This window comes from Pinus tabuliformis, chromosome X, assembly GCF_031772625.1.
Source record: "Pinus tabuliformis cultivar Carrire ecotype Pingquan chromosome X, CPIR1, whole genome shotgun sequence".
In the NCBI taxonomy this organism is placed as follows: Eukaryota; Viridiplantae; Streptophyta; class Pinopsida; order Pinales; family Pinaceae; genus Pinus; species Pinus tabuliformis.
The window spans coordinates 692,936,733-692,960,461 of NC_142308.1; the positions used below are offsets into that span (position 1 = coordinate 692,936,733).

The 23,729-nt window shown below is 38.8% G+C and overlaps 1 protein-coding gene across 4 annotated transcripts in view; it reads left to right on the forward strand.

Moving 5' to 3' along the window:
• Positions 1-23,729, forward strand: part of LOC149141871 (uncharacterized) — a 371,617-nt gene that overhangs the window by 224,072 nt on the left and 123,816 nt on the right. For all 4 annotated transcript variants that reach the window (XM_089448940.1, XM_089448942.1, XM_089448941.1 and 1 more), the window contains 2 exons: positions 3,858-3,929; positions 4,037-4,136. In XM_089448940.1, coding sequence (XP_089305066.1) covers positions 3,858-3,929; positions 4,037-4,136 — 172 coding nt within the window. The remainder of the gene's footprint in view (positions 1-3,857; positions 3,930-4,036; positions 4,137-23,729) is intronic.

Here is a 23,729-nt window from a genome sequence, read left to right on the forward strand (position 1 = left end):
CCTTCAGATTAACTAATGCTCCAACAACCTTCCAAGCCACCATGAATGAGGTATTTCTTCCATATCTAAGGAAGTTTGTGTTGTTGTTCTTTGACGATATTATAATTTATAATAAAACATGGAAAGAGCATGTACAACATCTGGAGCAAGTTCTCACTATATTAGAAGAATATCAGTTCTATGCAAAGATGTCCAAGTGCACCTTTGGAAAAGAAGAGGTAGAGTACCTCAGACACATAATATCCAAGGAAGGAGTAAAAGTAGATCCTAATAAGATCAAAGCGATAAAAGAATGGCTCAGACCAATTAACATCTCCAAATTAAGAGGATTCTTAGGGTTGACTGGATACTATCGAAGGTTTATTCGAAATTATGCTCATGTATCTGCACCCCTAAAAAATTGTTGAAAAAGAACTCCTTTCAATGGGATGATATGGAAAAAAATTGTTTTGAAGAATTAAAGGAAATCATGTCCAAGGCACTTGTATTAAAATCTCCAGATTTTTCAAAGCGTTTTGTAATTGAATGTGACGCTTCAAGTCTTGGCATAGGAGCAGTATTGATGCAGGATGGTCATCCAATAGCGTTTGAAAGTAGGAAGCTCAACAAGTGAGAATATCTCAAGTCTACATACAATAAGGAAATGCTCGCCATTATGCATGTCTCAGCTAAGTGGAGACAACATCTATTGGGAACTCTATTTTTAATACGAACATACCATAATAGTCTTCAACACCTCCTCCGGGAGAAAATACTCTCTACAGAACAAAAAAAATGGATCAAAAAAATTGCTGCCTTCGACATGGATATATTACATAAGAAAGGGAAAGACAACGTAGTAGCAGATGCTCTGTCTAGGAAAGATGAAGAATCATCATTACTTGCAATTTCAGTTGCTGTCCCAGAATGGCTTAATGAAATTCGAAGTGAGTATGCAAAAGATCCAGAAACAAGTGCTATAATCAATAACCCTCCTCAAAATTCAAAATTTGAATGGAAAAACGATATTCTGTGGTACAAGGGGAGAATTTACCTAAGTCCAAATTCTAAATTTAAAGCCAAAGTTCTCAAAGAGTCCCATGATTCATTGTCAGTCGAACATGTAGGTTTCTTTAAAACCTACTATAATGCACGACGCACGCTAATCATTTTTCTGGAAGGGAATGAATAATGATATTCAAAAATATGTAGTAGAATGCGATAAATGCCAGAGAAATAAAAATGAGAACATTATGACCCCTGAACTGCTCCATCCCTTAAATATTCCAAATCAGAAGTGGGAGGAAATATCAATGGACTTTATTGAAGGATTACCTGTGTCTGATGGCAAGGACAAAATTCTCGTAGTAGTCGATAGGGTCACCAAGTATGCACACTTCATTGGAATGAGGAAATTAGACTCAACAAAACAAATCACTGAGATATTTTGCAAGAATGTCTACAAATTACATGGGTTTCCCAAGGTCATTGTTAGCGATAGAGACACCAAATTCAAAGGTAATTTTTGGAAGGAATTTTTCAAACATATAGGAACCTACCTCAACATGAGTTCATCATACCATCCTCAATTAGGTGGTCAAATAGAAGTTTTCAATAAATGTTTAGAAGCCTACCTATGTTGTTATGCAACAAACAAAGAAAATAAGTGGGCTCAATGGTTACATCTTGCCGAATGGTGGTACAATTCCTCTTACCACACTTTAGTGAAAATGACTCCATTTCAAGCTCTGTATGGTCATGGACCTCCTAAATGGAAGGACCTTGCCATTATCGAGAAAAAACTTCTAGCAGTTAAAGATCAATTAGAAGAAACCCAAAAGGTCGTCTAAGCACTAAAGGAAAATCTAAATATTGCAAAAAATTGTATGAAGCAGCAGGCTGACCGAAACAAAACAGAGAGAGAATTTAAAGTTGGAGAATGGGTATTTGTTAAACTTCAGCCTTACAAGCAGTTATCCTTAAAACAAAAGGGAAAAAACAAATTGGCACCAAAATTCTATGGACCATACCAAATTAACAAAAAGATCAGCCAAGTAGCATACAACTTAAGCCTTCCTGATAAAAGTCATGTTCACAATGCTTTCCATATATCTTGCCTTAAAATGCACTTGGTAAACACCAATCAGCATAGACAACACTTCTGACTTTAGATGACGAAGGGAGGATCATTTTAGAACCAGAAGGTATCATCTCCACCAGGGAAAAAAAGTTGCGATCACGAGTAATCAAAGAATACCTGATTAAGTGGAAAGAAGCTTCCTGGGAGACAAAAGCATTTCGGTAACAACATTCGTCGTTATGTATGCTTTGAGGACAAAGCATCTTTTCGAGAGGAAGGCAATGTTATGTAAAAAAATAATAATTTTGTAATTATAGATTAATTAGGGAAAAGGGCATGATCAAAAGATCATGCCCTTTCACCAAGAGGCACCCGAGGCAGTATATAAGCCAGGGGCCCTTTTATGTAACAATCATCATTCAGTCATTAATAAAATATATATAAATATTTCTGTTCTGTCAATTAATGAGCTATTTCGCTCCACCATCCAATATTTTATTAATACCCATCAAAATTTACATACAAAATTTATTAATTACTAGAACTTGGAAATGGCTTTTGCACTGTCGCAATTTGGCTGTTGGAACGAAGAGAATGGCCTCCAAGATACAATGAGATTAACTTGGCTCCTTCAGTTGATTCCCCCCCACAAAATATTCAGATGTCCACAATTAATTCAACCTTCATAGACGAATACAATCTACCCAAAATAATCTCGGAACTATTGCACTGGATAAATTGTCTCTATCCCAAGCTCCACGACCTTTGGCAAATCAACTGTCTTCTTCATGTGAAATCCATATGAAGAACCTGGGTGGTTCTTCCTCTGGATCGTCTAGGGTAGATAATCTTATGACTGAAACCAATCTTAACCAGCTAGGGTGGATTAGTGTCACCACCAAAACTGATTACGCACGAGTGTTTCATACCCTTTATTTAGAGCTTCAAGAGCCCAATGTAGAAGAATAACCAACACATGGCCAAAAGTGAGCTCCAATTCTCCTTCTATAACTTTTTATCATTAGAATACTATGGGTGATCAAAATACCATGGGTCATATTTTTTCCCTTTTTCCTGCTCAATAATTTAAAGTGACTTTATAAAAGTTTATTTTTCTCCTTTGTCACTTTTATTTTAATTATTCACTGTCACTTCTATATGTTGTTCTTTTGACCTGAGTGATATTCAAACAATTAATTGATCCCTTTTCCCCCCTACAGCCTACCAGAATCAGATAGGCTATTGAATCAGTCTCCAGAAATGATCATTTGAAAAGGGACATTACAATTTATTTGTGATCTAGCATTTTCATGTAATGCCATTGTTACTAGTACAATACAACAATCATTTTAACATAGATGATCTGCTCCAAGATTAAGAGGATCCTATATTAAGTGCACTTTCTATGAAGCCAAAACAATTATAGGTAAATGGAGAACGTTTCTTCAAAGGACCAAGTGCTCCAAAAAAGGAATTTTCAAATATACCAAAATGCACAATGAGTATTTATAGTTGATATTCTGAAGAGGCTATAATTTTTGCAATCCATGTGTTATTTAATTAGGAAAGATCATATGAAGAATCACGTTTATACTTTAAATGAACATCAAATATATTGACACAGACAATGATAAAAATATCACACTAATTCTATGCAATTTTTGTTAAGTACATGAAACAGTAGTTAAATGTATTGAAAGAAAATTCTTCGAATATCTGCTATGTTTTCTATTATATATTTTATTTATATTATGTTAGATTCACCTCTTGAGCTGGATTATGCATTTTCTGTTTACAGGTGAGCTTTTCAAGAGTGCGTGCAAAATTGAAACTTCCAAATCTTCAAAAGAGCATACCACAATTAACACAGGTACGTGATCATTGAGGCTTTGAGCCACAACAAAATTCTTTAATATTCATTATTTAAAATAGTAAAGCATCTGATCAAGGTGTTATTCTTTTTTTCATATGCATTAGGTTGGCCCAATGTTGGTTACCCATTGGGGTTTCAGTGGACCAGTAATTCTTCGTTTATCTGCTTGGGCTGCACGCCTTTTATTCTCGTCAGCTTATCAAGGCATGTAGACAGTTGGTGCAAAATAATGGCTAATAATATATCTAAGTTTGTTGTGTTTCCTTAGAAGAGGGATTGTGGAAAGACAACATTGTATATAAAAAGTGTTTCCTTAACCCATTTTGTATGATTGAGGGTTGAATTGAGAAAGCTTGACTTCTCAAGTTTAAAATTTGTCTTATTTCTTGGGACTACTTGTCCTAACTCTAAAGTTTTGTTTAAGTAGATAGTTGGTTGAATTACATGCTAAAACCTTTTTTCTAAGTTGTAATGAAGAAGAGACCAAAAATTATGTTTCCTAAATAATCTTAATGAGTCACAAAAAATTGTCCATTATCCTTAACAAGCCCTTCTAACAAATGTATTAGTATTGGCAATCCGAAATCAAACCCTAATATGAGGGTTGTTACAAAATAGGGGTACTCAAAATGTAAACCTAGACATATGTCTTTGCGTTATGTTACCTCTAAGATCTGCTCAAAAGATAAGTCCAATCACCAAGCACAAACCCTAGGGAAACTTGAGGACAACACCCACTATCACCTCGATGGTCGTCCTCTTCACTTTATGTCAGCAGTTTTGTAGCACAAGGTGGGATTCCCTAGTAAAACTACATATATGTCCTTGCAAACCTTGATATAAAAATCATGTTTGTATAATGAAGATACTTCTAGATTAAAAGTAATAAAATGATGGTGGACTATCAAAACCAATGTCTAGCCATTAAGCATTGGAGTCAAGATTAGAGGGAAAGAAGGCTTGAATGTAATGGAGAATATGTAATTAAGATATGCATTGATGTGATACAATTAGTATGAAACATACTTCTAGATTATGCAAGAATAAGTGAGGGCCCTTATGTAGGATGCACCATCACAATGATGACATTACTACGAAATAATAATGTGCAACATGAAACCCTATATGAAGTAGATTGTGTATAACATCCTTATAATTGGATAATTAGCCAACAACACATCATATCTTCAAATTCGATTTCATCATGACATCAAAGAACCATAACATACCACACCTAATCTTCTTTCTTGGTTACAACAAGCCTCAAACAAAGAATGTGTGGAAATTTCTGAATCTAAGAAACCAGAAATCCTACTGCAGTAAACTGATTTGCGTTACTTACTTGTGTTCTTCATTTTAATAAGTTATTTTTGGAAATATTTGGAAAATATTAATGCAAATACACTGCAGCTTACACCACTATACAGATCAAGTACTAAAAAATAAATGAGACAACCACACAAAGGGCACACTTATTTTTGGACTAAACGTCCTCAAAAAAACCCGGAACTGCCGGAACAACCAGGAAAGCTAATGCAAATGGCAGAAGCCGGAACTGCTGAGAACTGCCGGAACTGTCAGGAAAGCTGACGTAGAGGGTAGAAGCCAGAACTACCAGGGACTGTCGGAACAACGAGGAAAGCTGACGCAAAGGGCAGAAGACGGAATTGCCCGGAAGAACCAGAACTGTCAGAACAGCTGGGAAAGATGATGCAGAGGGTAGAGCCGTAACTGTCGGAAAGTTGACGCAGAGGGCAGAAGCCGGAATTGCTGGGAAAGTTGACGTAGAGGGCAGAAGTCAGAACTGTCGGGAATAGCCAGAACTGCCGGGAGCTACTGGAGCTGCCAAGATAGCTGATGCAGAGGGCAGAAAAGGCTGACGCAGTCCCTAGAGGTTGACGCTAGGGTTTTTCGTGGGGTAGATTGGAGCTAAGGAGTTGCCGGAGTGTTTATCCGGGGTTTCAGCCGGAGCATCTGTCTCCGAAGGAGAGCAGCATGCAAGGGACAACTAACTAACATTGGGACAACTGTATGGTACTTAGCAGCAAGTACACCAAGCATGCAAGGGACAACAAACTAACATTGGGACAACAACGTGATACTTAGTGTAGCAAGCATGTATTGGTACAACTAGCATGCAAGGGACAACTAGCATGCAACAACAAGCATGCTAGGGACAACAAGCAAGCAAGGGACAACAAACTAATATTGGGACAACAACATGATACTTGGTGTAGCAAACATGTATCGGTACAACTAGCATGCAAGGGACAACTAGCATGCAACAACAAGCATGCGCGGAACAACAAGCAAGCAAGGGACAACAAGCAAGCAAGGTGCAGCCAGCACATAGGTCAATATGGCAACATAGTGCAGCAATGGCACATAATGCAGTACAGTGATGGGTACAGTCATGATTAATGAAGCATGATGAGATGCAACATAGTGATGATGGGTGCAGCATGGTGAGGTGCAGCATGATGACGAAATGCAGCACAATGATAGGTGAAGGAGTTGCCTTGAAGAATTAGTTGAAGTAGAATGTCTTCAACTGATCTCATGTATCATCATCCTAGGAGATGATCTATGCTCTGATCTAGATAAGTCAAAGTGATGACTTATGTTGTAAATGTACTATCTCTCTCTCTCTCTGTTGAACTATTGAAGAACATATAAGAAGAATTGATCAAGGGTTTCCCCACATTGGGGATTTTTCCTGGCTAGCGCCACATCTTGTGTCCTCTTGTCTTGGCTTGTCTTCTGTGATTTATGTTTATGTTCTATCTGCAGTTTACTTTAATGCTGATGTGATTGGTAATCTGGAAGAGATATTGAGCTAACTGTGAAAATTGAAATAAATTGCTCTAAGCATAGAACATACCGAAAATTAACAACCTTGCTGTCCCATGCATTTATACAGCATTATGTACCTTGCTGTCCCATGCATTTATACAGCACTATGTATCTTGCTGTCCCATGCATTTATACAGCACTATGTACCTTGCTGTCCTATGCTTTGCTGCACTAGTTATCTGCTGTCCTATGCTTTGCTGCACTAGTTAGCAGCTGTCCCACTTGTGCCACTGTTGCTCCTATGATTGCTTGCTGTCCCATTTGTGTTTGCAGCACCATGTCACCTTGCTGTCCCATCTTCCTTTGCTGCCAACCCACCATACAAATGCTGCTGTTTGTCACTTCATTACTGCTGTAATTTTTGGTACTGGTTAGGGCACACAACAGTCCCTAACCATCCTCAAATCTAGCCCAGAATTTCCCTTATGAAATGCGGCCTACCCTAGTGTGAACAAACCTCATTTAGATGATTGTGTCTAGGGTATTCTAGGACTGCAGCTAGGGCTTCCTTAGGACTGCGGCTAGGGCTTCCTTAGGACAACATCTGGGGCTTATTTAGGACAGCGTTAGGGCTTCTTTAGGACAACATTAGGGATTCTTTCCATCTGCGTCTAGGGCTGCCTTCTATCGAAGTCTAGGACAACCTCTTTTCCTCCAATGTCTAGGGCTTCCACTCCGAGATTTCTCTTCCACTAAAACCCAAGACAAGTGGAGAGAAATCAAGATAGAAGTGTGTGTGAGAAATGACTCTCAAGTCATCTCCTTTTATACTAAAACGTTGAGCACATGTGGGGTTTATTTGGTTGCTGACCGACCTTGATGAATTAGCTTATAACACATAAATTCATAACTCCATGAATACTTATCGGAATCGGATGATCTTTAGATCAATCCTACACCTCTCGATGAGAGGGATCCAAGAAAAATATCAGCGGCCATAAGTAAGATGACCCACATGGAGTTTGGCCCTAGTTGCCAATTTTAACAATCTCATTTGACTAAGTTTGACTTTGCTGATTTAGGGTTTGCTGTTGCTCATATAAAATTACAGAATTATGATTTTGTACTATTTCTCTCTACTGAACTATTAAAGATAAAAGAAGATTTGATCAAAGGGTTTCCCCACATTGGGGTTTGTCACTGGCTAGCCGCCACATTTTGTGTCTCTTGTTTTGGCTTGTTTTTTGCCAATCGTTTAATGTTCTATGTGCACTTTACTTAATGTATATGTGATTGTTAATCAGTGGCTAATAAGAAGAAAAGAAGTAAACTGCTCTAAGCATAGAACATACCATAATTTAACATGGTACCAGAGGTGAGGTGAAGACAAAGCCCAAACAAGAGCAAGAGCAAGAACAATCACCGAAGGTTGGCAAGGCTATCCTAAAAACTTCATGGGGTCCTCAACACTCTTCCTTGCCGAAGACAAGCTCCGTGAGAAGTTTGACTATCACGGATGGAAGATGTCTCTCGATTTGACTTTAGAAGATCAGGAAGTGTTGGACCATGTAAGAGGCAATATTGTTGCGCCTCCATCAAATGCATCCGCTGCTACTAGAAACAAGTGGACCAAGGGAGAAGTCAAAGCAAAGAAGATCATCCAGGACTCTATTGACAAGCGCCTAGTGGCCTATGTTTCCGGGCTGACCACCTCCAAGGAAATCTATGATAGATTGACAAGTTTATTTAAAGTTAATGATGCAAATCAAGTTTTGTTCCTTAGATATAAGCTGAAGGAAATTAAGAAGGGCAAAGGTGAGAGTATGCAAGCATATTTCTTAAGGATCACCGAGATCAAGAATGATCTCCTATCTATTGGGGAAGTAGTTCCTGAAAGGGAAATGACTATCACAACACTTGGAGGACTGCCACCTAAATGGTATATATTCAGGACTACTCTTCTCAACAATAATGTCATCCCAAGATTTGAGGAATTGATGGCTAGATATATTCAAGAAGAAACAAGGATGGAAGAGCAAGAAATACCCGCACTTAAAGGCAATCCCTCTGCCTTTTCTTCTCATGCTAAAAGAAGAAACAATTCTGGGGCTAAATCCAAAGGAAAGTTTGGACCGAAGGGTGGAAGAAATGGACGATGTTACAATTGCAACAAAATGGGCCACTATGCGAGGGAGTGCCCTGATAAAAGGGACTCACACCATGGCGATGACCAAAATCACTCTCAAGGCAATCAAAGGAATGGCAGGTCCAATGGCAGAGGTAAAAGAAATGTCGGAAATCAAGGAGGAGAACAACCCTTCAAGAAGGCAAGAAACTCTAGGTATGAATCTAACGTTGTTAACAATAAGCAAGATGAATATTGTCTACCAGCGGCCCTCTCTACTGCTCCCCTGGACTCGCTGGGAAATTGGCTTATTGATAGTGGTGCCTCAAGGAACTTCACTGGTTACAAAGAAGCTCTCTCTAATTTGATAGAGAAGGAGACCAACCTGGAAATTGTTCTTGGGGACAATGCAAAATATCCCATGAAAGGCGTAGGGAATGTCACTCTTCAATTGAATCAGGGTAATACAATTCATTTGCAAGAAGTCCTATATGTACTTGATCTCAAAAAGAACCTGGTGTCCGTTTCGGCAATGGAAGACAAAGGCTACAAGGTGACCTTCATCGATGGCAAGGTATGTGTATGGAAAAAGAATTTTAAAGAAGCTTTCACTCTTGGGTTTCGAGTCGATTCATTATATCAGGTTGGAGGAAGTCCGCTGGGTGTCATGTCTTGTGACACATCACTTCAGTCCGAACTATGGCATCGGAAGTTTGCTCACCTTCATTATAAAGCTCTATCCAATGCAAGACAAATGGTGACAGGGATGCCTCAGTTCCGAGTAGAGCAAGAAGGTGTATGTCCTGGATGTGTTGAAGGGAAGATCAAAATGGGACCATTCCCCTCAAGCCAAAGCAAGACCTCCGATATATTGCAGTTGGTTCACTCAGACATATCTGGTATGATGCTTGTGAACTCCTTGGGAGGATATTTATATTACCTCACTTTTACAGATGATTATTCTCACAAGACTTGGATACACTTCTTGAAAAAGAAGAATGAAGTGTTCACTTGGTTTCGTCACTTCAAAGCCTTGATCGAGAATCAAAACGAAAAGAAGATCACGATCTTAAGGACTGATAATGGGATTGAGTATGAATCCAATGAGTTCCATGACTTTTGCAAAGAGGCTGGCATTAAGAGGGAGACTACAACACCATATACTCCTGAGTAGAATGGTGTGGCGGAAAGGAAGAATCGTATGATTGTGGAAGCTGTCCGTGCTATGTTCCATGATCAAAGACTTTCGAAGTTTCTATGGGCCGAAGCTACGAATATTGCCGTATATGTGCAAAACCGATGCCCTCATCAAGCATTGGGTTCCAAGACTCCCGAAGAGATGTTCACTGGTAAGAAACCTGACGTATCTCATTTTAGAATTTCTGGAAGTCTTGTATATTTTCATGTGCCGAAGGAGGAAAGGAATAAATTGGGTGCATCTGGAAGGAAATGAATCTTCATGGGATATAACGAAAATACTAAGGGCTATAGAATCTACGTGGCTAGTCAAAGGGAAATTGAGATTAGCCATGATGTCACCTTTGACGAAGATATGGCTCTTAGCAAAGTTGACAATCTTCCTAGTCAAAGGGGATCTAAAAAATGTTGACACTAGGGAACTGAAGGAGAAGGAAGATGAGACGATGCCCGATGTGGAAGAACCTGTGGATCCTATTGATCCCCCTCTACAAGAGCCTTCCTCTTCTAAGAAAAGGCCTTCATGGCTTAGGGGGACACTTGATGATGCTGAAGGACACATTGCACCTAGAGGGACTTTTCAGGAATGTAAGAAGCCGACCAGGTATCAGGAATACTTGACCATCATGAGCACGATCATCCAAAATGAGCCTTCATCATTTGCAGAAGTTGTCAAGCATCAAGTATGGAAGGATGTTATAACTGAGGAATATGAGTCCATCATGAAAAACGATGTCTGGGATGTGGTCCCCAAACCCCAGGACAAAGCAGTTGACAAAGCAGTTGTCACTTCAAAATAGCTTTACAAGATAAAGCATGCAGTTGATGGAAGTGTTGAAAAGTATAAGGCTCGTTTTGTCACTCGTGGCTTCTCTCAGAAGGAAGGTATAGACTATGACGAGATATTTGCACTTGATGCCCGATATACCACCATCCGCTCGATCATAGCCCTTGCTGCTTCGCAAGGATGGAACCTACATCAGATGGATGTCAAGACCGCTTTTTTGCATGGTTCGATCAAAGAGGAAGTCTGTGTGGAACAACCCAAAGGTTTTGAGATTCATGATCGGGAATCTCACGTGTGCAGGTTGAAGAAAGCCCTCTATGCGCTGAAGCAGGCACCTCGAGCTTGGTATGAGAGGATCGATAGCTACCTGATGACGCTGGGATTCACTAGGAGTGAAGCCGACCCTAACCTTTACTTTAAGGTTGAAGATGACAAACCTCTCATACTGGTGTTGTATGTTGACGACCTCTTTCTAATAGGTGCAGACCCTCTTATTCACAAATGTAAGAGGGAGTTGGCTTCTGAGTTTGAGATGAAGGACCTAGGACTGATGCACTATTTCCTAGGACTGGAAGTTTAGTAGAAACCAGGGGAGATTTTCCTATCTCAAGGAAAATATGTGGTGAAGATATTGGAAAGGTTCAGTATGGTGGACTGCAAGCCCATGACTACCCCGATGGAGCTTGACTTCAAGAAGTTAAGCGGTAGTGTTGCTGGACCTGTTTTACAAAATGCTACCGAGTATCGTCAACTCATCAGAGCATTGATGTTCTTAGTGAAATCCCGTCCGGATATATGCTTTGTAGTCAACATGTTGAGTCAACATATGGTTGAGCTTCACCACACACATTGGATTGGTGCCAAGAATCTGTTGAGATATCTTTGTGGCACAATCACACATGGTTTGAGATACATTGCCGGAGATGTGAGACTACATGAATATACCAATGCTGATTGGGCAGGCAATGTGGTGGACCGAAAGAGCACTTCCGGGTGCTGTTTTTCTTTGGGATCTACCTTGATATCCTAGATGAGCAGGAAGCAGAAGTCGGTGGCTTTGAGCACCACCAAGGCAGAATACATTGCTGCTAGTATGGCCTCTTGTGAGGCAGTCTAGTTGCGGAAGCTCTTCAGTGAGCTGTTTGGATTCACATTGGATACTACTGTGATCCTATGTAACAACTAGAGCGGGATTCGGTTATCAGAGAACTCGTATTTCGTGATTGCTCCAAGCACATCAATATTAGGTACCACTATATCCGCGATATGGTACAGCGGGGAGCAATAAGGCTCCAACATATCGGTACAGATGAACAGGTTGTTGACATTTTGATGAAGCCCCTGGGAAAGGTCAAATTCTTGACTTTCTGAGAATGACTTGGTGTCGTTGAGAGACCCTCTTATGAGGGTCGTGTATGATGCATATATTGAGCTCTGGGAGCTCCAGAAGGGCACGGGGTACTTCTTGGAGCGACATGCAACCACATGGCGACTCACCATCCTCTGGTGGTGCACTATGTACAGGGTGAAAGATTTAACCTTCCCCCGTGACACCCTGTGGTGACTGTGGGACAAGATGATTAGTTCTCCTGTAGGACAGGATGATTAGTTCTCCTGTACGCCGAGATGATTAGTTCTCCTGTGGCGACTATGGGACAGGATGATTAGTTCTCTTGTGGCAACTATTGGACAGGATGATTCATTCTCCTGTGGACAGGATGATTAGTTCTCTTGTCGAGGCATCCTACCCATGCAGTTTGGGACTCATGGGAAGTACCTCTCATTTGATCAATGAGTAGGGAATGGGGTTAGGGACCATTAGTAGTACTATCGATGGACGCATCGTTGTATTTACCATACTCCCTATGCTAGGATGACCTCCATTGATCTGGGATCAGTGAGAGTGGTATAACACACTCTGAGACTGACTTCGGGTCAGTGGAGGATGGTATGTTACATCCTCGATCATTTCTTCTTCTTCATAGTTCAACAGAGCAGAGCAGAGTCAACGGTGCAAGGCAGTGCATTTGATGGCTGGGACAGTACCGACGGTTAGACGGATTAGCAGATGGAGTTCTCCCTAGTTGAGAGGGAGTGTTAAAATTGGTAACTAGGGCCAAACTCAATGTGGGTCATCTTATTCATGGTAGCTGATATTTTTCCTAGATTCCTCTTTTCGAGCGGTGTAGGATTGAACTAAAGATCATCCGATTCCGACAAGTATTTATGGAGATATGAATTTATTTGTATTTACTTGACAAATTGTCAAGGTCGGCTAACAGCTAAATGTGTGGCACACATGCCCAGCAAATCATGTAAGTACAAGTGAGGTTGATTCATTATCAACTCATCTCATCTCACTCATTCTTCTCTCTCTCTCCTTAGCTTTGGGTTACACAAGGAGCAACTCACACGTGGGAAGGAGGAGGATGCAGAAGGTTAAGGAAGACGCAGAAAGAAGGATGCAGAAGTTGCTGAAGGTCTCTTTGACTAGCGTTGACCTTAGTAGAGTGCGGTTTTGGTGGCGCTGCCTCTCCTAGGTATGCCACAGATTTTGGCACGCAAACCGAGGCAATCTGACCTCTGGTTTGACCAGCGTTGATTCCCCTAGTTTGGGGCAGCAGGTTGACTTCAGTCAACAACAGTTTGACTGGGCTTTTGGGGCTGTTTATGGGCTGCTTCTTCGGGCTATTCGAGGACTAGTTGACTGGAAATTGACCAAGCATATTCAAAGTCAATTTCATCTCGTTTGACTAAGTTTGACTTTGTTGATCTAGGGTTTGCTGCTGTTGACATAAAATTACAGAGTTCTGATTTTGTACTATTTTTCTTTGCTGAACTATTAAATATAAAAGAAGATTTGATCAAAGGGTTTCCCCGCATTAGGGTTTGTCCTTGGCTAGCCACCACATCTTGTGTCTCTTGTCTTGGCTTGTTTTCCGTCAATCATTTAATGTTCTGCACTTTACTTAATGTATATGTGATTGCTAATTAGTGGCTAATAAGAAGAAAAGAAGTAAACTGCTCTAAGCATAGAACATAACATAATTTAACAATTAGCCTCCCCCTCCCCTTGCCCACGCCTTGGGTCAGGCCTGGAACAATGCCCTGGAGGTTGATGCAACTAAAAAGAAAAGAAAGAACATAATTTAGGCACTCTCAACATGAAATGTACTACAAAATGCAAAAGATGGTCGAGACACACAAATTTAGCACATGGACAAAACCCAAGCATAAGCTCTACCCCTTATATATGGCCATCACCCTAGTTCCTATGGGCCCTAGCTGAGGCCCCTCCACATTGAGGAACCCATGACTATGCCAACCCCTGGTGGCCAATGAAATGCCACACCTTAAAAGGAGGTACCTACTGCTATATACCACACATCATGCTCTCATCCCCCAGAGCCCTGAGCAGTTACAAAGAAATATCAATAAAATGCATATGAAGAAGGGTGGAAAAACAAAGGTCAAGGTAACTTATGTACCACGATTGCTCCCTTCTACATTGACATACCCAAGTGTCAGATTTCCTTATTATAGCTACCCCTTTGTCCCATAACATGTGGCCTGGATTCTTCCCTTAACCCTGTTGTCGCACAAAGTGTCTAGGCAGCGCGACAACGCTCAGAGTAAGAGCTGTCACTCTTAAATCCTTACTCACTCCGTTTAGACTCTATCCTAGACAAGTCAAGGGGGGTAGTCCTTAGGTAAATGGATGAGGATAGCCTATGGATCACAGGCTCTAGGAGATTTTAATGATGGACAACTTGATGAATTTAAACGATTAAATCAGATTGATAGATTAAACGCCAATGTAAGCAAGACACGACCACAAGATAGAAACAATTATAGACCAGTGTCGTAGATTAAGTAAAACAAGTTATTCAAAACGATTTTCAATATGTGACGAAAAGTGACAATCATAATTAATCCATATAAATGCCGAACACTTTATCACGCAAGATATTTTAGATTTTAAATGATTTTCATTAACTGCCCAAGATCTAGATTTGTAAATTTTCTTCAAAAGCCAAATATGATAAAAAATGTTTATTGCACCTTGACCATAGGAAAATCATAAAAATTGCATTTAATGACCAAATGATACTGAGGAACTTGAGGTTAAATTTTTTTAATTATTCCTTAGGAATTTAATTTAATCGAAGGGTTAAAAAAAACAAAATTTTTAATGGGCCATAGGCCACATTAAAAATTCTAGAGTTTAAGCAAAAAAACCCTGAATTTTATTTTAAATTCTTAGTCACCAAATTTAGATTTATGATTTAAAGTTTTTTAATTTTATATTTTTTAAATGTTTTTGGATTTAAATATTTTAGATGTTTTTAGACTTTTGAAATTTTATATTTTTTAGATTTAATTTTTTAATGTTTAGGATTTTAGAAATTTTTAGAATTATTATTATTATTATTTTTTTTAATTTTAATTTTTATTTATTTATTTATTTTTATTTTTTTATCAAAGTCGACATAAAACAAAAATAAAATCTAAATGAAACCAAAATTGAATTTTTTTTTTAATTCAAAAATAAAAACACATTCATAAAATTTCTTCTTCTTTTTATTATTATTTAAACACTACCTATCTAACCCTAAGTCTAATAATATACAAACCTAACTTAAATCATATGCCTAATAAAATATAAATCGAAACGTTGTTAACCTCTAACTCTAATGAAAAATAAAAAATCTACGCACAAAAGAAAATTTCGAAATGTTTCTGGTGATTATAGGTTGGATGGAGGGGAGACCGAGGGAGCTGGAGCGAGCAATGTATGTAGCCACGGGAATGAAGGCCAAGGGAGCTCAACGTTTGAGCGATGGGCAGCAGAAAGAAGGGACAAAGTAGAAGAGGCACGCAGGGGCAGCGAGATGTTGACCACTACGTGTCAACGACCCATAGCATTACACCCCCTTTCTCGCAAAAGGGATAGCGCCTGATCAATGTGTTCTTGCCATCTAGCTATCATCATCAGCCTGATTGTCATGTTATAATGTAAACCCAATCTGCATGTGTATAATGTAAATAATCTCAGCAGATCCATGTCATGTATGTAATCACTTAGGTAAACCTAATTTTCTGGTAACGATCTACATTTCGGGAGGTTTTTGTCTGACCGATCCATTCTCGGATGGTTAGCAGAGTTTTCCTTCATCCTTACCCCAAAGCTGGAATGGATTTTGTCACTAGAATCTTTAGGGGAGTCCTAGTGTTCTAGATCGAGTCTATGTAAAAGTGATTTGGGAATAATCCTAACTATTTGTTTAGCTTATTTTATTACAAATTGCTTGATCTGCTAGATTATATTTGTGTTGCAGAACTGGATAGTCTGTGAGGGTCTTTTGCAAATGGGTTTTCCCCCTTGAGATGTAAAAAATGTAAAAATCATGATGTAAAGTGTCTTGAGGGTTAGAAAAATAATTTATCCCCTCATAGGTCCTAGGTCCTAGGTAAATTTAAATTTTCTAGAGGTAAAATTCGTGGATCCTTTAAAAAAATTAAATCTTAATAGGTCCAGGGACTAAGGTTAATTGATTATTTTGCTAAATTTTATGCCTTGGGTCCCTGGGGTTAAGTCAAAGTCAAAATTTTGAGGAAATAAATGCAAAATTTTAATTTTTGAATTTATTAAAATGCATTTAATTGAAAAATTCGAAATTTCCTCAATATTTAAAATTTTGACGGATGAGATTAAAAGAAATTTTGGTTCTCATCAACAATTGAGATCACTTTGATAAGGATCACTTGAACTAGCCGTTGGAAGATTTATCTTTAAATAGGAGGTCATTTGTCAGTCAGTGTCATCCGATTTTTTGATCGTGTACTAAGTGAAAAGCTCTCTCTTGTAATCTTTTTATGAGCAATAAAGAAAGACTTTGGGGTTAAATTTCTGCTAGTGTTACTCTTCATGGAAATGCTGTAAGATGTATTATTTTCGTGCATAATTTCTTTTTTGCCATTAATAATAGCTTCTGAAGAGAGATTTGAGTACAGGTATCTTGCTTAGTTGCTGGGGTTTGAATGATAATTTAAGTTTTGAATATAATAACAGGTATCTCTATTAGATTTGAATTTTTTTATTGTTCTTTCGCTCTATGTTGACAGCTGAATTGAGTTTTGCAGGAAAATCCTTGATTATTAGATTATCGGGCATTTGGGGAAGTTCTCAGCTGAACCATCCAACTACCGATCCGTGTTTTCTGAAGAGCCTAGCTTAAAATGTGATCCTGGGCTTATCATAAGATATTTTTATGGGTGATGCATAAAGGGTTTCAAGTTTAGTACCTCCTCTAAAATTCAATTTTTTTTAATTTTTCTGTGCTAAATCGTTAGATCTGGTTGTTGAGAGCCTCAGATCATCAGATCTGGGAGCGGAGTCGGACTCACACTCCCTAGATCTGATAGATCTGCCATTTATGTACATAGATCTGTAATTAATTTTAGTTTTCTAACTTTGGTTTTTAGGGTTTTAGTGTATTTTGGGTCATTGTGTATATTGTTTGGGTGTTTTTTGTTGTATTGCAGCTGTAGATCTGAAGCTGAAAGCTGTACAGAGTCCAGATCTAGGCCCTGGAGGGTAAGATCTGGATCTCTGGAGGTCCATCAACATCATTTTTTGCAAGGGTTTAAATTTAGTTTCAGATCTGGAAATTTAATGAGGGTTTCAGGGTCAAATCTGAAGGAAGTGGATTAAATATTTTAATTAAATATGGAGAATTTTCTATAAGGGTTTCATTGATAAATTTTAAGCATAAGTATAACATTCCAATCTGTAATTTCTTCTCCAGTTTTTGGCTACTTGGCTGCTGCCTGGGGTTTTATTTTTATTGCAGGAAAAATTTGAATTTTTTTTTGGACAAATCGGCTTAAGTTCCTTGCTTCCCCATCTGCGTTCCTTGTCCCTCAGTTGCTGCCAGACCTCTGCTCTAACCCTCCATTCGAACTTCCCTTCTTCTCCATCGAGTTTCCAACCCATTAATCTGCAGCAATCCCGTGATTTTCCCTTTCCTCACCTCGCGTTTATCCCTCAGCTCCCTCTGATTCCACATATTCTTCATAACCCTCGCAGTGGTCATATCTCCCTTTGTTGTTGGCTGAAACTCCTCAACGTTGCCCAGCTGCTCCCTTTCCTTGCGTTTTTGGCCACCTCCATCTGCTGCTCCATCACGCAGCTCCATCCTCTCAAATCCGTCCACACATTCCTTCCTTCCTGACTATCTAGATCTGCAAATCTCTCAACCGCTGCTCCATTCCAGCTAGACGCAATCATCATCTCCTTCCCTCTCCTTCTGACCAGCTCTCCCTCCTCCGCCACAGCTCCCTACGCAGCTCCTATCGCTCATCCCACCAGCGTCTGCTCTGCCTCAAATTACCATCCATCTACGTTGCTCTTTCCGCTGCGTCTTCAGCTCATGCGAAATCCTTCCTCACTACTACTATCCCCTTATCACACCAGTCATCTAAGCTCCTCATCGCTCCTCCTTTGCCACCTGTGTGTTGCCTTTCCTTTCCACGCAAACCTGCAAACAGATCCGCTGTCCCAAGCTGCCGTCAAGCTTCTCTTCTCCTCCCATGGACCTGCAGTCAACAAATACAATTCGATTTTTTTTTTTTTCACTTATATGAATGCACGTTAGATTAGTTTTTTTTTTTTTTTTGTTAGTTGATTTTCTTTTTACATGGTTTGTATATACATTAAAAGGTCAGTTTTTAGAATGTATTAAGATTTTTCATTTTTTTTAAATTCAATTTTAATTTCTTTTTATTTTTATTTTGATTTTCGATTTGCTATTTTGAATTTTTTGATTTGATTTCGATTTTCTTATTTTTTAATTTTTTTTTAATGTTTTGGTTTGATTTTGATTTTCTTATATTTTGATTTATGGTTCTGATTTTATTATAATCTAAAAAATTAAAAAATATATATATATATTTTTTTTAATCCAAAAACATTTAAAAAATATAAAATTAGAAAAATTTTAAAACATTAAAAATTTCTAAAAAGATTTTTTTGACTGAGAATAAACAAAATTAAGGGTTTTTTTTGCTTAAACTTTATAATTTTTAATGTGGCCTATGGCCCATTAAAAATTTGATTCATTAACCCTTTGATTTATTTTTCATCTTTCACATTAAAGCGTTCTTCAATGAATAATTGAAATGCTAGTTTTAAATTCCCTGGCGTTTCTGATGTTAAACGCTAAATCTTAAATTCTCATGATTCTTCTATAGTCTAGTGCGATAAATGTTTTAAGTTATATTGGCGATAAGAGAAAATTAATTAATTCTAGATCTGGGCAGTTGATGAAAATTATTTTAGATTTGGAATCTTTTGCATGTTACAGTGTTGGGCGTTTATATTAATCATACCTGATTGTCACTATTCGTCACATATTGGAAAATCGTTTTGGATAACTTGTTTTATTGATGGTTAATTCAAATATCGAAGGCATTGGTCTATAATTGTTTTTATCTAGTGGTCGTGTCTGGTTTACGCTGGCGTTAATCTATCAATTTGATTTAATCGTTTAGATTCATCAAGTTGTCCATCATTTAAATCTCCTAGAGCTCGTGATCCACAGGCTTTCTCATCCATTTACCTTAGGGACTACCCTCCTTGACTTGCCTAGGAGAGAGTCTAAATGGAGTGAGCAAGGATTAAGAGTGACAACCCTTACTCTGAGTGTTGTCGTGGTGCCTAGACACTCTGTGCGACAACATTTTTGGCGCCGTTGTTGAGGATAGAGTTTTTTCTGTCCTTGGATTCTCAACATCATTTTAATCATCTCATCTTTTCTGCCATTCATTAGCCTGTCAAGCAACATAACATTTCCTGGCGTCATTCGATCTTTTCATCGCCCTATCTTTTGTCATCTCGTTAATCATTTCATCTGCACTTTTAGCACTTGGACATCTCGGTTCGTTTCTTGTTTAGGTGGCGACTCCATTTCTTTTCATTTATTTTTTCTCAGACAAGAAGCCCTCCCTTATATCCGGTTGTTTGTTGCCTTTTGGATCCTAGAGTTAGATTCGTGTTCAAGTGGCGACTCCACTTCTTTTGTTTCTACAAGAATTTCTACTAGAAGCTCGCTTCTTGTGGATCTCTTGATTTTCTTGAGCAGAGGTCTCTCTCTATCATCCATTTGGTCCCTCATTATTCATCATGGATTATTCGTTTACCCCGTGTCATTTTACTGATGTTCTCCATGATATTCTAGAAGTGGCCATTCATAAATTTTCTTTGTTCTCGGGTGGTGATTCAGACGTTGTTAGAAAGCATTTATGCAGGTTTACTCGTATAATGCTCATATATTGTAGTTCTCCCCAGTATGATCATGAAGATGTCAAAATGCATCTATTTGCCTTTTCTTTAGAGGGTGATGCTTTGAATTGGTTTAATAATTGTCCTGAAGATTCTTTTGCTTCTTTACAAGACATCGTCAATGCTTTTAAAGATAGATATATGCAACATAATGAAAGTGATTTTGTGAAGGATCGAGCTGTCGATGAAAGATTTCAAGACAATTCTCCATATCAGAATGTGCCATCCACCTGTACCGTTGCAGATCAAATCCATGATAGTGGAAAAGTAGGAACAAGTTATCAAATCAGTGTCGACCATGAAAGGGAAAATGATAAGAAAATTATAGAAGAACTAAAGCAGTTGGTTAAAGACATGCAGTTCAGTCAAACGCAGCTGGTAAAAAATATGGAGCTTAATCAAGAAAAATTTGTAACTGATTACGTCAAGGATATGAGAACTTTATACACCCACCTGGAAAAGCGAGATAAGGAGATGGAAACCATGAAAGCTAATCATGACAGAGAAATTAATTCTATGCAAAACAAGTTATTAACTATGGATGAAGAAATGACCATCATGACATTCGATTATAATAATTAGTTGGCTACCATGCAAGCAAATCATAAGAAAGAGATAAACTCTATGCAACATTGCTTGATGACCATAAAATAAAGAATGACAAAGTAATAAAAGATATGGAAGCTAGTCAGATATGTCTTCAGAATAAGTTATTGAGCATGGAGGAAGACCATGCCAAGGAAGTCAGTGCTATGAAGGTTGAACACTCTAGCCAGATGGATGCCATAACAATACAGGTACAAAAATTTCAACATCAGTCAGAGGATGAAAGAAACAAGGAGACATCGACAGATCAGAAGCCTCCTTATCTGCTGCAACAAGCTCCATCTTATTATGAGGAGGTCATTTGTTCCATTGAAAAGTGGTTAATTGAAGGTGACCCAGATAAAATTGAAAACGATAAAAATCAGATGCAAAATGAAGAAAGACATGTCACGCATATCTTACATACTTCATCTGAGAGTTTTGAAGCAGAATGTTCCACGTCATCAGTGATACAACCTGCCACAAAGAAAAGACGCAAGAGAAAGAGAATGAGAAAGCGATTTGATGCATCAGATGGTCGTAAGCAGCTTGATTTTCGGATAGGAAAAAGTCCTACTGTATGCAGGATTGGACATGGCACATCCAAGAAGCAGCCGACAGATTTGCCTGAAAGCAGGGAAATGCTCAGTATGCACTATATTGAACGCATCTGATGCCATGGGGCATCTTTGTATTGTATTTCTAACCTTATGCCCTGTTATTTCAGTGTTTCATTTTGTAGTTAGATTTGGTTTTTCATGTTGTTAGACTAGTTAATAAATGAAGAGCTTATATCTTTCCTATGCTTAACGTTATATAATGATTTTTGGATGGAAGCTACTTATGTTTTGTTGTGTGTTGTTTGGATGCAGATTATGGATTCTCACATTCTTCCAGTGCAACAACGTGTCCCTAGGTAGAGCCAGATGTTGGCCACTACATGTCAACAACCCATAGCAGTACACCTCCTTTTTCGTAAAAGGGATAGCGCCTGATCGATGTGTTCCTGCCATCCAGCTATCATCATCAACTTGATTGTCATGTTATAATGTAAACCCTGTCCCCATGTGTATAATGTAAATAATCTCAGCAGATCCATGTCGTGTATGTAATCACCTCGGTAAACCTATTTTTCTGGTAATGATCTACATTCCGGGAGGATTTTTGTCTCACCAATCCATTCTCGGATGGTAGGCAGAGTTTTCCTTTAGCCTTACCCCAAAGCCGGAATGGATTTTGTCACTGGAATCTTAGGGGAGTCCTAGTGTTCTAGATCGAGTCTATGTAAAAGTGATTTGGGAATAATCCTAACTATTTGGTTAGGTTATTTTATTACAAATTGCTTGATCTGCTAGATTAACGACTGAATTGAGTTTTGTAGGAAAATCCTTGATTATTAGATCATTGGGCGTTCGGGGAAGTTCTCCGCTAAACCAACCAACTACTGATCCGTGTTTTCTGAAGAGCCCAACTTAAAATGTGATCCTGGGCTTTTCATAAGATATTTTTATGGGTGATGCATGAAGGGTTTCGAGCTTAGTACCTCCTCTAAAATTCAAAAAAATTTAATTTTTCTGTGCTAAATCGTTAGATCTGGCTGTTGAGAGCCTCAGATCATCAGATTTGGGAGCGGAGTCGGACTCACACTCCCTAGATCTCATAGATCTGCCATTTATGTACATAGATCTATAATTAATTTTAGTTTTTTGACTTTGGTTTTTAGGGTTTTAGTGTTTTTTGGGTCATTGTGTATATCGTTTGGGTGTTTTTTGTTGTATTGCAGCTGCAGATCTAAAGCTGAAAGCTGTACAGAGTCCAGATCTAGGCCCTGGAGGGTAAGATATGGATCTCTGGAGGTCCATCAGCATCATTTTTTGCAAGGGTTTAAATTTAGTTTCAGATCTGCAAATTTAATGATGGTTTCAGGGTCAAATCTGAAGGAAGTGGATTAAATATTTTAATTAAATCTGGAGAATTTTCTATAAGGGTTTTATTGATAAATTTTAAGCATAAGTATAACATTCCAATCTGTAATTTCTTCTCCAGTTTTTGGCTACCTGGCTGCTGCTTGGGGTTTTATTTTTATTGCAAGAAAAATTCGAATTTTTTTTTGGGCAAATCGGCTTAAGTTCCTTGCTTCCCCATCTGTGTCCCCGGGCCCTCGGTTGCTGCTAGATCTCTACTCTAACCCTCCATTCGAACTTCCCTTCTTCTCCATCGAGTTTCCAACCCATTAATCCGCAGTCATCCCGCGATTTTCCCTTTCCTCACCTCGCGTTTATCACTCAGCTCCCTCTGATTCCACGTATTCTTCATAGCCTTCGCAGTCGTCATATCTCCCTTTGTTGTTGCTTGAAACTCCTTAGCGCTGCCCAACTGCTTCCTTTCCTTGCGTTTTTGGCAACCTCCATCTGCTGCTCCATCACACAGCTCCATCCCCTCAAATCCGTCCACGCATTCCTTCCTTCCTCACTGTCCAAATCCGCAAATCTCTCAACCGCTGCTCCATTCCAGCTACACGCAACCATCATCTCCTGCCCTCTCCGTTTGCCCAACTCTCCCTCCTCTGTCGCAACTCCCTATGCAGCTCCTATCGCTCATCACACCAGCGTCTGCTCTCCCACAAATTACCGTCCATCTACATTGCTCTTTCCGCTGCGTCTTCAGCTCATGTGAAATCCTTCCTCGCTGCTGCTATCCCCTTATCACACCAGTCATCCAAGCTCCTCATCGCTCCTCCTTTGCCACCTGCGTGTTGCGTTTCCTTTCCACGCAAACCTGCAAATGAATCCGTTGTCCCAAGCTGCTGTTGAGCTTCTCTTCTCCTCCCGTAGACCTGTAGTCAACAAATACAATTCGATTTTTTTTTTAACTTATATGAATGCACGTTAGGTTAGGTTTTTTTTTTTTTTTTTATTAGTTGATTTTCTTTTTACATGGTTTGTATATACATTGAAAGGTCAGTTT